Source organism: Aegilops tauschii, chromosome 7 (genome assembly GCF_002575655.3).
Source record: "Aegilops tauschii subsp. strangulata cultivar AL8/78 chromosome 7, Aet v6.0, whole genome shotgun sequence".
In the NCBI taxonomy this organism is placed as follows: domain Eukaryota; kingdom Viridiplantae; phylum Streptophyta; class Magnoliopsida; order Poales; family Poaceae; genus Aegilops; species Aegilops tauschii.
In genome coordinates, this window is record NC_053041.3 from 634,017,520 (window position 1) to 634,034,322 (window position 16,803).

General features: G+C 42.3%; 1 protein-coding gene across 3 annotated transcripts; it reads left to right on the plus strand.

The window, feature by feature from the left end:
* The first annotated feature begins 2,194 nt into the window (after positions 1-2,194).
* LOC109752367 (uncharacterized) lies at positions 2,195-15,417 on the plus strand. Of its 3 annotated transcripts, none has more exons than XM_020311260.2 (23): positions 2,195-2,281; positions 2,749-2,957; positions 3,057-3,318; positions 3,659-3,884; positions 3,996-4,167; positions 4,234-4,407; positions 5,084-5,356; positions 5,656-5,919; positions 6,061-6,171; positions 6,542-6,964; positions 7,519-7,734; positions 8,091-8,369; positions 9,823-10,182; positions 10,302-10,724; positions 11,427-11,450; positions 11,537-11,598; positions 11,691-11,742; positions 13,448-13,487; positions 13,569-13,894; positions 13,988-14,119; positions 14,200-14,345; positions 14,538-14,609; positions 14,749-15,417. In XM_020311260.2, the coding sequence occupies exons 1-23, from the start codon at positions 2,269-2,271 to the stop codon at positions 14,921-14,923; spliced, it is 4,434 nt and encodes a 1,477-aa protein (XP_020166849.1). In that variant the 5' UTR covers positions 2,195-2,268; the 3' UTR covers positions 14,924-15,417. The 3 variants fall into 3 exon arrangements, with proteins under 3 accessions (XP_020166849.1, XP_045087080.1, XP_045087079.1); XM_045231144.1 differs by having other exon boundaries at positions 2,198-2,281; positions 2,734-2,957; XM_045231145.1 differs by lacking the exon at positions 6,061-6,171.
* Positions 15,418-16,803: the final 1,386 nt, after the last annotated feature.

Sequence of the window (16,803 nt, forward strand, 5' to 3'; positions counted from 1 at the left end):
TCTTTTATGTGAAGACGATTTTTCAATCGGGGCGACGGTTTAAGCTATAAAACATTTTAATTTCCGAAATGAAAGGGAATCTAGGATGACATCACCAATTTTGTCTTTTTCTGCATGCATGCATATATGTGGTAAAAGGGAGGTGGAGTTTAGGTGAAAAAACCAGGCTGTGTACACTCGATGCATCAATACTCAATACTCTATCGATCGTCCGCACCTATCGCTAAATTCCTGCCGTCCGGAAGTTAGTCACGTCCTAATCATTAATGTTAGAGATAACGGAGAAGCCGAAAGAGTAGTTGCATGGACAATAGATCCTTTACAGGCAGGCTCCCCTGTCCCCTGGCCGTAGCATTTCCTGGCCCATGCCTGAAATCAAGTGAGCATTTGCTGTTCCCCATATACTGTTATGAATCCTTGTATAATGCAGGATCTGAACACATGAAATTTTGACCGCAGTGGTAGATTATTAACATCAGGATCACAACTAGAACGGATGCTATCAAAATTCCCCATGTTTTGATGCTTAAGTGTGGACCATTTTGGACCTAGTGCGGTGTAGATGCAGCCATGGCGGAGCCACACATGTTATGTGCACGCGGTCGCGGCGGCGAGCTTCTCCGGCGGCAGTGAGTGTAGGTAGTGCTATTTCGGGTTCTTCACCCGCAGCTGCCAGCCTCTTCTTCCCATGATTCCCTCCCCACATGTTGTTAACGATGTCGATGGTTTAACTGTCATTCTTGTCCGCCGCTCAAATCTCATCAATCTATTAAATATTTCAGTGAAATCATGTGCCATTGCCGCTGAAATAAGATGAGCTCATATGTGAACGTCACTAGCAAGCAGAGGTAGGTGGCGAGGAGACCATTAACCGACCATTAGTTGCAGAGATGATTGAGAAGCTGTACGGGCAGTTGGGTGGGCAATAGATGCTCTACAGGCAGACTCCCCCCTGGCTGCACGATTTCCTGGGATCCATCACATTACATGTTGTATGGACCATTAGTTGGCGTGTGATCCCCTCACCACAGGTTGCTTCTACTATGGATGCTGATGGTTTAACTGTTTTGCTAGTCTGCCACTCGACTCTACCTACCAAGTGGTCAGTGGAATCATTGTGTCTTCGCACCCCGCCATTGCCGCAGAAATAAGATTGTATTATATGTGACATCATCAGTAGATCTAGGAGGAGACCATTAACCATAGTTGTGGAGATAACTGATAAGCCGCAAGGGCAATTGGATTGGCAATAGATGATCTACATACAGCTCCCCTGGCCTGTACCATTTCCTGGGCCACGCCTGAAATCAAGTGAGCGTTTGATGTTTCCCATATACAGTTTCAGAATCCCTGTCACGCAGGCCCTGAATCCATGAAATTTTGACCCCGTATACAATTTATTTTGCAATCCTTGTGATTTGTTGTTTTCAACTGGATCATAACTATGGGCTATTACATGGGATGTTGCTGTCGTTTACCTGTCTTCTAGTCATGTGTCATGGCCGCCTAAATATAGGATGAGCTCATATGTGAACGTCACTAACTGAGCTAGGAGGCGAGGGAACCATTGTCCATTAATTTCAGAGATGATTGAGAAGCTGAAAGGACAGTTTGATGGACAAAATTGATGCTCTATGGAGCCCCCTGGCTCTACCATTTTCATTAGGTGTGGACCATATTGGCTGTCTCTGCTTGCTGTTCTCATGCATCTACTAACATGGGATGTATACTGGCTGGTCCTGTCGAAATGGCAGTTGGATGGACAATATATGGGAGACCATTAATTGCAGAGATGATTGAGAAGCCGAAATTGCAGTTGGTGGACAATAGATGCTCTACATACAGGTTCACCTGGCTGTACCATTTCATGGGCCATGCATAAGATCAAGCGAGCATTTGCTGTTCCCCTCCATATACTGTTTAGGAATCCTTATCAAGCAAGACCTGAACCCATGAAATTTTCACAACAGGGGTTGGTGGTTAAGATGCAGTTGGAGAGGATTTATCAAAATCTCCCGTGTTTTCATGCTTGACTGGACCATTTGGGACCCTTATCTACCATGGATACTGTGGCTGGACCTGGCTCTCTTACCTAACATCGTTACTGTCCGGACCCCATGCCGAGTGTCCAAGTCAAGTCTACTCCGTTTGGTCTAGATCTAAATTTGGAAGCCTTTAAAGGCGGATCGACAGTCTGATGGTCTTCATGCGCTTCAGTCTTCTACTTGGGCAATACATCTTTTCTGAGGAGCTCGCAAGTGCATCACTATGAATTGTCCAGGTTAGTGCTCCAGCTCTTCATTGTTACAGTTTGTATGCCTCCTTTTGATTAAGTTCTAACTTTGTGCGTTCAGAACCGAGAAGTATATGAAGTATGATTTTTATATTTGGTATTAATCAAAACAAATGCACAACAAGTAGCTAGCTTATTTTCGAACGGATCATGACTAAGGATTATTACATGGTCACATTGATTCGATGTTTTATCAGAACTAACACGATTCCCGCTGTAGATGACTACACTTATTATAGTAAATACTCCCTCTGTTCCAATATAAATGTCGTGATTTTAGTTCAAATTTGAACTAAAACCACGACACTTATTTTGCAATGGAGGAAGAATCAAAGTTAACATGAAGACGAGATGATTGAGTGGCTGACAATGACATGTAGATAACTCACATCATAGTATCAATCTAAAAGGTCTGTGGTTGTTCTTTCTTTCTAAAACAGCGTTTGTGTGATCAGAAATGGCTAACTCACATGATGAACCGGAGAAGAAGCTACAAGATTCAAATGGAACACCGATGTGTGACTTACGTGATGAACTGGAGAAGAAGCTACAAGATTCAAATGGAACACCGATGTGTCTTCGTCTAGAATTTTTGAAAGCCATCACATGTAATTTTTCCACTGAATCAGAACTTGGCAGAGGTGGGTATGGAGTGGTTTACAAGGTATTCCATTTTCTTTACCCAAATTTTCAATTGTTAGTAATGGTAATTAATGAAAGATACATGTACATAGTATGACAAGAGGTGTAACTTAAACCACAGGGAGTTCTTCAGAGTGGGAAAATCATTGCCGTGAAGAAGCTTTTTGAAATACATCTACTCGACGATAAAACGTTCCAGAATGAAGTCACTTATCTTATGGAGACCAGGCACCAAAATATTGTACAATTTATTGGTTACTGTGCTGAATCAACTTTCGAATTGATGAAACAACCTAATGGGAACTTTATTTGGGCTGAAATACCAAAAAGGTTGCTCTGCTTCGAGTATGTATGCAACAAAAGCCTTGACAAGTATATTTCCGGTATGATTACAAAACATTATACATAGTTTATATATTTTATTTTTTCTGTTGGTAAGTTTACTCAAAACATCATTCAAGCTATATTTGATCAGCTACGACTAGTCTAAATGGATAACTACATATCACCGTGTCAATAGAAACTATCCTACATATCATTTACCACAGTCGCAGAAAAGGATGACTATTATAAATGGAAAATAAAATAAATGCATATGAGAAAATGATTGTTAGAAAACAATAATGTCACAAAAACAAAGTTGAATAGTACCAAAAGTGTAATCACTGAATGTGTATAGAATTTTCTCTCTTCTACCTAACATTTTGTTATCAATTTATGCAGATGAATCTTCGGGCCTTGAATGGAATATCAGATACAAGCTAATCAAGGGAATTTGCAGCGGTCTGCAGTTCCTTCATGACAAATGCCGTATCGTTCATCTGGATCTTAAGCCTGAAAATATATTGATGGACTCTATGATGATGCCGAAAATCACAGATTTCGGTTTGTCGAGGATCTTTGGTGAGCAGCAAACACGAATTGTCACTGCTAAACCTGCAGGAACACGGTGACCCCTATTGCTCTTACACCTCTGTAGTTCTTATTTTCTTCATGTAGTTCGCATTTCTTTATTTACATTTGCAGTGCCCAGTGCTTCTTACTTTTAATTATGTTGCAGTGGATATATGGCACCAGAATACTTACTTCAAGGTGTAGTCTCAAGCAAGGCAGATATCTTCAGTCTGGGTGTCATAGTTATAGAGATTATCACAGGCCGTAGAGACTATCCACTTTTCCAGCAAGACAGTCCCCACAGTACTGCTACATCTTGTCAGCATTTCGTAGAGAAAGTAAGATGAACTATTCTAACCTTTGCATCTATATCATCATTTTAGCTCACCGTTGCAAACTTGTAGGTACTTACAAGTTGGAGAAAGAAATTCAAATCCGCATCGAAGTATATATCAATGGAAAAATATAGCCAACAAGTAGAACTATGCATCGTTATAGCCCTAGCATGTGTGGACCCTGTTATGGAGAAAAGACCTACAGCAAAGGATATAGTCCAAGTGCTCAATGCAGCTGACCAGGTATGGTCAGCATTGCATATGATGTGCTAACTTAATTATTATGAAAGCTAGCTATTAGATGAACTAGCTAATTGACCGTGTGTTGCAACGGAGGCAATACATATTCTAGTGGTTAAACACCAATTGTGTTCAACATATACGTTACATCCATCATATTCAAGATTTTATTAAGATTTTATTTGATTTGAGAGTGGGTAGGGAAAGACAAAAAAGTTTTGGTTTAGTTGAGGTTTGGTAAGATCTGATTTGGTTGGGTATGGGTAGGGGAAGGCAAGGAAATTTTGATTTAATTGAGGTTTTGGTAAGATTTTATTTTATTTGATTGAGTTAATGCAGGACATGATTTTGGTAAGATTTGATTGAGTTAATGTAGAACATGGTCTCCAGTAGGACAAGTAAAGGAAAACACCGATTTGGTTTAGATTATTCCTAACAAGGGGGAGGGGGGATGCAACAACATTTGGTGATGTACTAACACCAGCTTGCCTTTAATAATAGAGATAATTTGCACTACAACGGTCCTTGTATACCCACATAAATTGACTTATGTTTCCTATTCTTTCTTTTCTTCATTTTTATAAATGTGTCCTAGATTTATGAATATCAAATCAGCAAGAACTTACACATGTGATTCTTAATTTTATTATTGTAAGTCTAACTACTTGTGTCAGCATAGATGGAAGCCGGCGAAGAGTTGCCTTTTGAAATGCAGTGCAAGGACAGGTTGCTGGTTCTACACACTACTATAAGCAAGGAACTGATACCACACAGTAACAGTGAAGACATGTTCGGCAAAGAGACTGATGGTAAAGTGGGGGACGTGAAAAAACAACAGGAGGGTTGGTCACCGACAACACCCTTGTCAGAGTCAAGCACATGCACTCAGAATCACAAACAGGCAATGAAGGAGTCTAGTACGCCAGAACAAGCAAATGAGAAAACCAATGAGGTGAGCTAACTAAAAATACTAACTTGCAAAGATATGTCTATTTGAGTAGGGGTCACCCCAAATGATCTTTGGTTATAGTTGAGTGCCGGATAATTAATAAACATTATGATTAAGTTGGTTCTTCTAAATATAGTTTACATTATACTAGTCCCACTGTATGTGGATCCGACTGACTCATGCTTCTTTTCCTTTAAAAAAACCATGTATGAAATCATCAAGAAGAAACTTTGCCCGGTGAGCCTTCATTTTGTTTGTTGACAAGTCTTATCAGTTGTGCCTGTGTGCATGGTTGTGTGTAGATGGAGGCCCATGAAGAGTTGACATCCAATACGCTGTACACGGACAAGCTGCTGGTACAAAACACTGCATGCAAAGATCTCACACCCCTGAGTGTCACAGAAGATATGTTCAACTACAGGATAGATGGCAAAGTGGTGGATGAGACTACTTGTGAGGGTTTTTCACCAGCGCCTTTATTGGAGTTGAGTACAAACAATCAGAATTATCAAGAAGAAGAGAAGGAATCTAGCAAGCCACAAGTAGCTAGTGGTACAACACCTAAGGTGAGATCACTAATTATTTAAGAATACTAACTTGCAAAGGGTATTCTACTTGATTCTAGGCACCCTCAGTTATTTGTGCATCTAGCAAGTTGTGGTATTCATGGATGTATCCTTGTTTCCATCAATTTTTGGTATGTTTAGGGTGGTCTACCCACGTGTTTGTGCGTGCGCGGTGGTTGTGGTGTGCAAAGTTTGGATTTCGCCCGAAATTTTCAAATTTCAGGCGAAACACACCCATTTCGTTCAGGGCTGGTAAGAATATTTACTGCGACAAAACCTTCTGAATTTCAGGAAATTAGGTTAAATATTCAAATTTAGGTTGCATTGTCGCATTTCGTCCAAAAATTCAAATTTTGTTCTTTGCTTTTCATCCGAGATTTGACCGAAATTTTTCGAGATGGGCAATATTTGCACATTTTGGTGAGGGCCGGCAAAAAACAAAATCCGAAAGCCAAATCTCTTGTGGTGTGTGCACACATATTCATTTTTCTTGTAATAATCATTAAAAAATCAACCTGTAATTTATAAGTAAATTACTTGTGAGGAAGAGCAATTACCTCAAGAATTAATCATGTATGGATAGTAACTTCTTTGGATATTAACCACACAAGTTCTATTGCAGATAATTGCAATCTGTAGCAAACTTCTCGATGTCCACCCACCCGAGCTCAACTTCCCCGTCGAACCCAACAAGTTGGTCACATGTTCACTGCATCTAACTAACAGAAATAATAATCAAGTGGTGTTTAGGCTTATGGAGAAGAGATATAACTGGATGTGCTTTCTGAAGCTGCCACTATATGGCATTGTGCCCCCGAGGTCAACTTACACTCTTGTTGTGACAACTGATAAAAGGGGAAGCTTGCCAACAGAAAGAGAGGTTGATTTAATACTGCAGACTGTTATAAGTAATGAGTATATCACGCCTTATAAAAGAGGACATGAGTGGGACAATTATTTTGAGAAAGCTAAAAAGGTTGAGAAAGCGGTGCATACGGTCCCCTTGAAAGCTATTTATTCTCAGAAGGGGAAGATGTCTTGTGAGGTGAGTTTGTTCCAGTAAGCAAAGCATATTCTATCAACTTAGAGATACAAGTGAAGCATATGGGATCGTCCATTTCAACCATTTTCATCTGCACCTCACTCCACTTATAACCTATAGCCTAAAAATTACACTAACATTTTGCTAAGATCACATATATTTCACTAAGAGAAATTTTTAGGATTAATGATGTGCAATTCTATGTGACAGAGATTTATGAAAAATTCAGAAAACTGAGAATTAGGAAAACTGTCAAGTGTTTCTGTTGTTGAGGAGTCAAATTCATATTGGCCAAAATAAAAGAGATCTTAAAACATTTCTATAACATTTGAATGAAAAAACCAATAGATATGTATTATGTTATTCGCCCGAGCCGTGTCAAATTAAGAATATCTTAAATATAAACATGTCACACCAGTGCATGTAGATCAAACTGTCTTGTGCTTCTTTTCCTTAATGAAAAGATGAAGATTCATGCAACTTAAAGAATTAACTTAATTATGTTATTAGTAATTTTGTTGTTGAAAGTCTTTCCATTTGTATGTACTTGTATATAGGTGGAAGCCTGTGAAGAGTTGCCATTGGATATGCAGTGCACGGACAAGTTGGTTGTAAATACTTTGACCAACGATCTTGCACCCCATAGTGAATTGGTGGATGAGGTGAAATCTGATAGGGGTTTGTCACCAACACACTTGTGGGAGTCAAGCATACACAATCAAAATTGTCTAGAGGGGGCACAATCAGCACATGACATAACCACTGAGATTGAGGTGAGATCGCTAACTAAGAATACTGTCTTGCAAAGCTATGTCCAATTGATTACCAGCAGCCAGCACAAATTGAACTTGTGTGTACTGAATAATTGTTCAAGTAACATTTACAATATGGCAGCAACTTAAGCAATTCATATGTTGGAATGCACAACTACATGAGCTCTTTTCCTTTTTAAATTATACCAAGTCCTACTGTATGTGGATTGGAGCGTGACTTATGTATGCTCTTTTCCTTTTTTTTTTAATTTTTTCCATGTATCAAATCATCACGAAGAAACTTTACCCGGCGAAACTTCATTTGGTTTGTTGACAAATCTCATCAGTTGTGTACGTACATGTGTGTGTGTGTGTAGATGGAAGCCCCTGAAGAGTTGCCGTCGGATATGCAGTACACGGACAAGTTGCTGGTACTAAACACTACTAAATGCAAGGATCTAACAATGCCGAGTGTCACGGAAGACTTGTTCAAGAACGAGATAGATGGCAAAGTGGTGGACGAGACTTCATCCCAACTGTCACGGAAAACTTGTTCAAGAACGCATTTATTGGAATCGAGCACAGTCAGTCAGAATTATCAAGAGGAAGTGAAGGCCACCAGTGAGCCACAACTAGCTAGTGACACAACAGCTGAGGTGAGATCATTAATTATTTAATAGGAAAAAGTATATTTTCGTCTCTCAAGTTTACTGAAGGTCGATATCTGGTCCCTCAACATTTTTTGAGCTACATTTGGCTCCTCAAGTCTCAAAACCGGCACAATTATTCCATAACCAAATTAGGGAGCAAAACCAGCCACATGTCCCTGATTTTCTCTCTCCTCCTGCTGCACCACATACCTGCGCCTACAGCTGAGGAAAACCGATCGCCTACATGCGCCACCGCCGGCACCATACCCCTACCAAACCATCCATTTGTGCCGCCGGCCGCGCTCCTTTCGCCAGTGGCAGATCCGCCGTGGTGGTGAGCCGACACCAGCACACCTCAGATTTGTCTGCGTAGGTGGCCATGCTGGTCGGCGCCGACGAACCTAGAGAGGGCCGCATCACAGCCCCTCCCTTTGATATGCAACACTGCCGGTGACAGAGGAGAGAGCCGCCGCCCATCCCCTCCCCTCGACGACGCTGACGAGGCTCCAACTGGCACGAACTCACTGTGTCACCGTCACCTCCCCCTCTATGTACTACATCGACAAGAACCCGTCGTTATGCATGTGGAGTTCATTTCATGGATGCATGTCGTTCGGCTCCATCGCCCGTGTCTCCTTTTGCGGAATTGTTGTGCTGAGGCCGATGTAGATGTCCGAGGTGGTCGAGGGCCATTATAATAGCGGTGCTATTCCTGTGGGCCGTGAGAGTGTTGGAGACATTGAAGATCCCCAACGGCTTCGCCGACAAGGTGGCGGCGGTGGGCGGGGGCAGCCTCATCATGTCATTATGGAAGAGAGAGAAAACCGCTTCCACATGTCCAATTTTCTACTCAAATCTGATTTTGGGCAAAACTTGCCTGGTTTTGAGACTTGAGGGACCGATTGTCGAGCGAAAATTCTTGACGAGCCCAATGTAGAATTTTGGCAAACTTGAGGGATGAAAAATATACTTTTATCAAATAAAAATACTAACTTGTAAAGGAATTCCATTTTATTCTATGCACCTTCTGCAATTTGTGTCATTCATAATGTATCCTAGTTTCCCTCAGTTCTTGGTATGTTTAGGGTGTTTGTGCGTGTGTGCGGGTGTAGTGTATACAAGCATATCCATTTTTCTTATAATTAAAAAAAAACAAATCAACTTGCAGTTGAAGAAAAATCAAGTAAGTTACTTGTAAGGAAAAGCAATTACCTCAAGAATTAAACATGCATGAATAGGAACTTCATCCGATGTTAACCACACAAGTTCTATATAATTGAAAATATTTTAAATACAAACTTAATACACTATAGCAGTCGTGGTGCATGTAGATCAAACTGTCTTATATGCTTTTTCTTAATGAAAAGATCAAGATTCATGAAATGTGAAATCAACAAGAATAAATTTAATTAAGTGATTTTATTTAAAGTCTCTCCATTTATGTTTTTTTTGTATATAGGTGGAAGCCTGTGAAGAGTTTCCATTGGATAGGCAGTGCACAAACAAGTTGGTTGTAAGTACTGCGAGCAAGGATCTCGCACCCCATAGTGTGACTGAAGACCTGTTCATCAACAAGACAGATGGTAAATTGGTGGGTGAGGTGACGTCCGATGAGGTGGTGGGCGCCCCAGGTCTCCGGCGGCGGGTCAGGGTATGTCCTCTGCCCAACAACCAGCAGGTGCAGCGGCATCAAGCACCATCGTCGCCGGTTGCCCCGGTGCTTTTGTGTGAATCAAACATAGGCAATGGAAATTATCCAGAGGGGGCAAAGGATTCTAATGAGACACACTCGGCACATGACACAACCACTGAGACTGAGGTGAGATGCTAATAAGACTTGTCTGTTCTGAATAACGTTGCAATAACAGTAACAATATGGCAGCAAATTAAGCAAGTCAAATGTCAGAATGGGCAACTACATGATCTCTTTCCTTACAGGTAATCCCAGGCTCCAGCACCATTCTTGACGTCTGCCCACTTGAGCTCCACTTTAGCTTCGAACCCAACAAGTTGATCCCATGCTCACTCGAACTAACAAACAACACAGTTGAAAATTTGGTATTTGTGCTCAAGGAGAAGAGCGATAACAAGTCGTCTTTCTTATGTCTGCCATTGTATGGAATTGTTGCCCCGAGGTCCACTTACACTCTCGTTGTGACAATCAATAAACACAAAAACCTACCAGAAGAAAGAACCATAGATTTAATCCTGCAGAGCAGTACAATTGGTGATGATTCATTATGTAGTGATGCCAAATACATTTGCAAAGAACGTTTTAAGGACGTCAACGAGTTAGGGAATACGGTGCACAAGGTGTCATTGAAAGCTGTTTGTGCCTCACAAGGAGAGACGACATTCGAGGTCAGTTTTTTCAAGTAAACACTTATTTTCTGCTCAGTTGGGATAAGTGAAGTATGGATTACTAGGGGTGTTCAACCTTGTTTGGCTGAAACTGTGCATACCATGTGATGTAATGCACTAGAAAGGTTGGAATTTTTGCTGCTGTGAGTCTATGTCTTATCGCCTCATCTATGCTGCCAGTCGCCAGACTACCAAAACTGATCGGTATTTAGGATGCTACAGAACATGGTCTCTTACATTCTGTTTTACCTACTGAAACGGAATGTTTCAGCAGTACGTATGGAACATATATAGCATGCATACGTGAAGGATAGGTTATGATTAAATGGCTGGGCAATAATTACTGAGCCGTGAGCCCATGAAAAAAATTGGTCTGGGAAGTTTGTAATAAAAAAATATAATTTCTTGAAATATTGATGTCCTTCTTGAATAAATCTTTTACAACAACAAAATAACATAACCAATTCTTGTTGTACCAGAAGTGACTCATACTATTTCAAATTGTGCCATGCTAACTGAGAGAAGTCCTTAGTTACATTATATCACATAGATGACTCAAAATGGTCAGGGCAGAGATCCCAGCAAAATCCATTTATGGGTCCAATTGCATTGTGACATTAGAATAATGCTCCTTCATTGATGAGTTGTACAGTACTGATGCTTCCTTTTGTTTATCCTCTTTTTCATGCATTGATGATGCAGCACGCAACCCTCCCTCTAATAAAGGTATGTTGGTTTTTTTTTTACTTCTCATCCCTAGATCCATTTTGAAGGTGGTTCCTGTAGTGCTGACAAGAACTTCATTTGGTCAGATCATATCGGTGGAGGATACAGATTCGCTCCATTCCATGGATGCAAATCAGACAGAACCATTGTGAGTGCATATCATAATATGGGCATTTGAATGTTTAAACCTCATTTTTCAAGTTAGTGCATTGGATGCGTTCTCATCTTCTTCTCATACAGAATTGTAACAGGTTCATTTGGGTATGTTCACATGCAGAATTATGGCCTACAGGTATGTTACTGTATTATGTGATCAGTTAGTAGTTTTCTTTTATAGATGACAGAAGAGTTTTATTGCCTCCTGGCATCTCCATCGAAAAGATACATGCAGCAGTTAGTACATATGAACATCTGTTGATTGCCAAATACCGATTTTTTTTCTTGAATACGCAGGACAGAGATTACCAAATACCATTGCCTAAATTTGGTGATGGTCGACAGGAGCCGTAACATTTTTCCTTATTTTGTGGGGAAAGCCATAACATAACATATTATTAAGAGAAAAGTCTAAAATAAACCTTGAATTTGTATTCATAGTCTGAACTGAACCTTGATTTTTAAATCCCTGAAACTAGCACCCTATATTCTATAATCCCGGTCTGTCCCGGCTGATTTTGCTAAATAAGTGTTTGGCGTCGCCGGGAAAAGGACGATCCCGACCGGATTCACGTACTACTCACACGTACTACTGGGCCCCACATGTCATATTCATCGTCCCCTACCAACACTCTCTCCATCCGATCCATCTTCTCTGTAGATTCGCGTCCTCGATGTACAGCGAGAGGCCTCGTCCCAGTCCGGTCCCCGTCCACTCCAGGTCGCCGGCACCTGTCCCTTCTCCGTCTCGCTGACCCTGTTTGTCATCAACCCGTCGCCCTCGACCCAGCCTCGGCATCTGCTCAGAACTCGCGCGCCGTGGACGGGAAGATGACGTCCCCATGCTCTCTTGCACCACGCGGCAGGTCACGACCACCAGTGACGTCCCGTTGCGCCCCCATCAGCGTCGGCCGGTGCGCCCGTCGACCTCCTCGTGCGATTGATGCCCTCCTCCTCGACAGTTGTGCATCGTCTCCTCCATGGCTCAAGCCCCGCGTCCGCTCCGAGGCCGCGCGCCGGGGACAGGACGTGACCGCTTCAAGCTCGCTTGTGCCACGCAACAGAGCACGACCTCCCACCGCGACCCGTCCGAGGCAGCCGCGGTGCTCGCTGACATCCTCGTGCGGCTGCTGCTCATCTCCCCGATGGATGAGCGTTGTCATCCCGTCGCTATATTACACGCATGAACTAGCTTTGTGCTTCTAGCTACTGCTGTGTGCCGTGTGCTAGTTGTTGCTGTCGGTAGATAATGAAACTACTTTAGGGACGACAGATCCTGGCCGAACTTTGGACGATGGAGAATTTAACGGCGCTACTCAGTTTTGCTCTATGTATGGACGGCATAATGCTTCGTGCTACTAGCAAGCTAGCACCTTTGTAATCTGTGAGAGTACTGATCCTGGTTTGTATTCTCTTTTCTTGGTGGGCCAAACAATTGCTGCCTCTCCCATAATATAAGAGCGTTTTTTATACTAGTGTAAAAAACGCTCTTATATTATGGGACGGAGGGAGTAGTTACTAAAAATCATCCGGGATAGACCGGGATTAAAGAGTATAGGGTGCTAATTTCAAGGATTTTAAGTTTAAGGTTTAATTCAGACTAGGAGAACGAAATCAAGGTTTATTTTAGACTTTTTCCTATTATTAAAGTTCTCACCAAAAGCCAGAAAAACCGTTACACCATATATCTCTTTTCTCGTGGTAGTATTTCAATACCCTGGGTAAATGTAAAGGGTCTTCACAAAAAGCCCAAATTTGTATTGGCAAATATACCATTCTTTTCTCTTCTTTTATTCACCTTAGACTAACAAATGACTTATTTGTATTTTATATATCGACAGGAATCGGTAGGTTCGGTTGAAGCCTCAAGCTCGCAAATAGGTATCCTTCAGACTTATTTGTTAACACATGTGTCTCCTGCGGTGCACTGATATGCTAATTAGTTGATCATTCTCACTGCAGTTTGTGTTAAATTCATTACTCGAAAGAGATGGTTTCTGGCTGGGTCAAGTGATGGTTTTGTTCATGTGTACGAGTATGAAAATAAAATGGAAAAAATCACGAGTTTCAAAGCTCACAATCTTGGTGTTCGTTCGCTAGCCATTCATCCGACCCAGCCGTATGTGCTGTCAGGATCTCGTGCACGAATAAGGCTTTGGGACTGGGACTGGAAGTGCATACGAACATTTGAAGAACACTGGGGCTATGTTTGTGGAGTCACATTTAACCCAGAGGACCCCAACAGTTTTGTTAGTTTTACTGATAGTTTGAAGGATCACACAATACAGGTTTACTTTCTCTCTCTCTTCATTCTTTCTAAGATGGAGTACGTTTCCTTTTCTACTATACCTTGATTGAAGGCTCTTATGATTGGTGTTCAGGTTTGGAGTCTTGATTCTACCAAATACAAGTATAGTCTGTCTGGGCATTCGCATAACGTGAGGTGCCTAGATTTCTTCACATGTGACAGTCGGAAGTATTTGGTTACTGGCTCTTTGGACAAGACCGCCAAGGTCTGCTATTTCTTTGAGATGTAGATTAATACAATACACACATAGCGTTCTAATATGCATGCCTTGTTTTTCAAATAAAGATATGGGACATGCAGAAGAATGAGTGTGCTCGTACACTACCGCATAGATCCGCAGTTCTTTCCGTCGTTTCCCATCCCAATCCTCCCGTTCTAATAGCAGGTACAGAAGACGGTCATGTTTATTTGTGGTGCTCCGTTAATTTCAGGTAATTACCAAAGTATGCCCTTACGAAACAAGCACATGCCCTACATCTCATTACAACTAATACTATCATAGATTGTGTATTACAAAATGTTACGATAGACAACTATTTGGCAAGCTCTCACATACCAAACATGTTTCCCTTGTGATTTGGTTAACATTTATGGTAAATTAGTGAGTGCTTCATATTCCCCAGGCTCAAGAGGGTACTGAACATTCATGGCCGTGAAAGGGTCGAAGGTCTGGCATGTTTGGCAGGGTCGCGAAGGTAACTAGCATTCGCTGTTCTTGTTATTATTTCTACTGCCTACAGATCATCATCACATACTGCCTGCCTAGCTATATCCATGTTCTTGTTCCCTCTGATGCCGGACAAGTACTAAAGCGCATGCTCCTTTATCTGCTAGGGTCGCGGTTGCACATAACGATGCACTATCAGTGATTGAAATTGGCGATGAAGAACATGGTGGTGGCGAGGGCAAGAGTGAGGAGTCTGTATCAGCAGCAGATTGGGAAATCCTGTTGGATACAAACGTGGAGAGCATGCATGCAAGAAAGAAAGAAAAAGCTAAAAAATGCTGACACCAACATGATGTACGGGACTTCTGACAGTCTTTTTGCAAATTTGTGGGACCACCTGAGATTACCATTGGACCTCAGATCCAACGGGTCATAAGCTCCTGGAGCATGGGAGAATGCTCCCTCCCATAGCACCTGATATTCTCAGGTATTCTGAGATCTGAAGATTTGGATGGTTGAGTGCTTGGAGCGCAACAAGGCAACTCTATCGCCAAGATTAACTCTTGGTACGCACGACTAAGCTGCAGGGAGTAGTTAGAGCTTGAGAGCAGAAAAATGATCTGGCTAGGTGGTGTTGTTGCTTGAGAGTTGCTCTCTGCTGCTCGACAGTCGACAGTCCAATGTATAATGTGTAAATTATTAGTTTCATTGATTTCTTTGGACTATCGTAACGAGGTATATTACTGTAATTTGCAGTGCATCACACAGTGGATGATATTATTATTACATCAAAGTCCAGAGATGATAATTTTATCACTGTAATAGATCATTCTGAATGGGCAGTATGGTTTTCTAACAAGGTCAGTCGTCAGTCCCATTCAATTCCACAGTGCAACATATGCAACTAGACCAGAAGGTATTGGACTTTCGCAAGTTCGATCACTCGCCATTACTCGACTAAATGGCTACTACTCTTCCATTTTTGGAGTTTTAAAGTTCTTCGACCTCTCATCCTCCGTATGGGGGCTGATGAACCAAGCACTGGTGTTCTAAGGTTCTACTGAGATCTTTGCAGGTCACACGCAACGACACCGCACATCCTCCAGACCTGATGCAAGGTCCAAAACAATTGGAAACACTTTGAAATTGATGCAAGAGTAGCAGCTATTCCAGCAAATGGTATTCTAAACATAAAAAGCTATTTGAGAGAATATTGCACATTCAGTGAGGATAATCGGGGTTCGTCCTAGGTCCGCTTGGTCCCTCGGCCCGTTCCGCAGTTGCACCATTGGCTGTGATGAGAGTTGCGATGGTTTCACCCGTCCTTTTCTTTATGTTGCATTCATCTTTGAAATTGGCTTCTCTGGGTTCTTTATTCTTGAGGGAAATATGCATCTCTTGTTATATTTGCGTCGAATATTATGTACGCAAAAGGTTATGTGGACTTGAAATTATAATTGATGTGATTAGGTACGATGGTGGCCCAAACTTCATACGTGCTCGTAAACGATTACTTTCCGTTAAGAGCTATCACACAGTTGTCGAACCAGAGCACTACTTTCCGGCTGTACGTAGACTCTACGTACGAAGACGAGTATTTAACAAAAAACTACCACATTTCGTGAAACAGTGCCTATAAACTACTCCCTCCATCCCATAATGTAAGACGTTTTATGCCACTACACTAGTGTCAAAAAACGTTTTACATTATGAGACGAAGGGAGTACTATTTTATAAATTTGTGCCAAAAACTATCACTTTTTGACTAATTTTTTCCTGAAACACTAATTTCTGCCTCATAGTAGTTTGCTGAAATTAAACATGATTATGACAGGGCTGACCCACACGTAGGCGCTGACATGGCACAGTGGTCAAACTCCCAGGCCGTGCCGTGCGGGAGATGCACGCGAGCCACGCGCTGCGCCCGCCCCACCGCCGGCCGGCGAGCAACGCCACCGCGCCATCAGTCGAAGCCAGCGTCGCGTGCTAGCTAGCCGGCCAATGGAGCATTGCGGGTGTGCTAGCATGCGGGCTTTGCATGCTAGCTTGTGCGCGTGCACAGCGGTGCGCATAGCCGCCGCCGCCGCCGCGAGCGTGTGCTCCGTCCGCCGCCCGCGCCACCCGCCGCTCCGCCCAGCCCACCTCACCCGCCGTTCTGCCCCGCCGGCCGGCGAGCCCCGCCACCTGCGCCGCCCTCCTTCCTAGCCGAGCCGCCTGCTCAC

Excerpts from the sequence above, each read along its gene's own strand:
- LOC109752367 (XM_020311260.2), top strand. Across the intron at positions 3,885-3,995 it reads GCTAAACCTGCAGGAACACG|TGGATATATGGCACCAGAAT; the intron begins GTGACCCCTATT and ends ATTATGTTGCAG. Across the intron at positions 10,183-10,301 it reads ACACAACCACTGAGACTGAG|GTAATCCCAGGCTCCAGCAC; the intron begins GTGAGATGCTAA and ends CTTTCCTTACAG.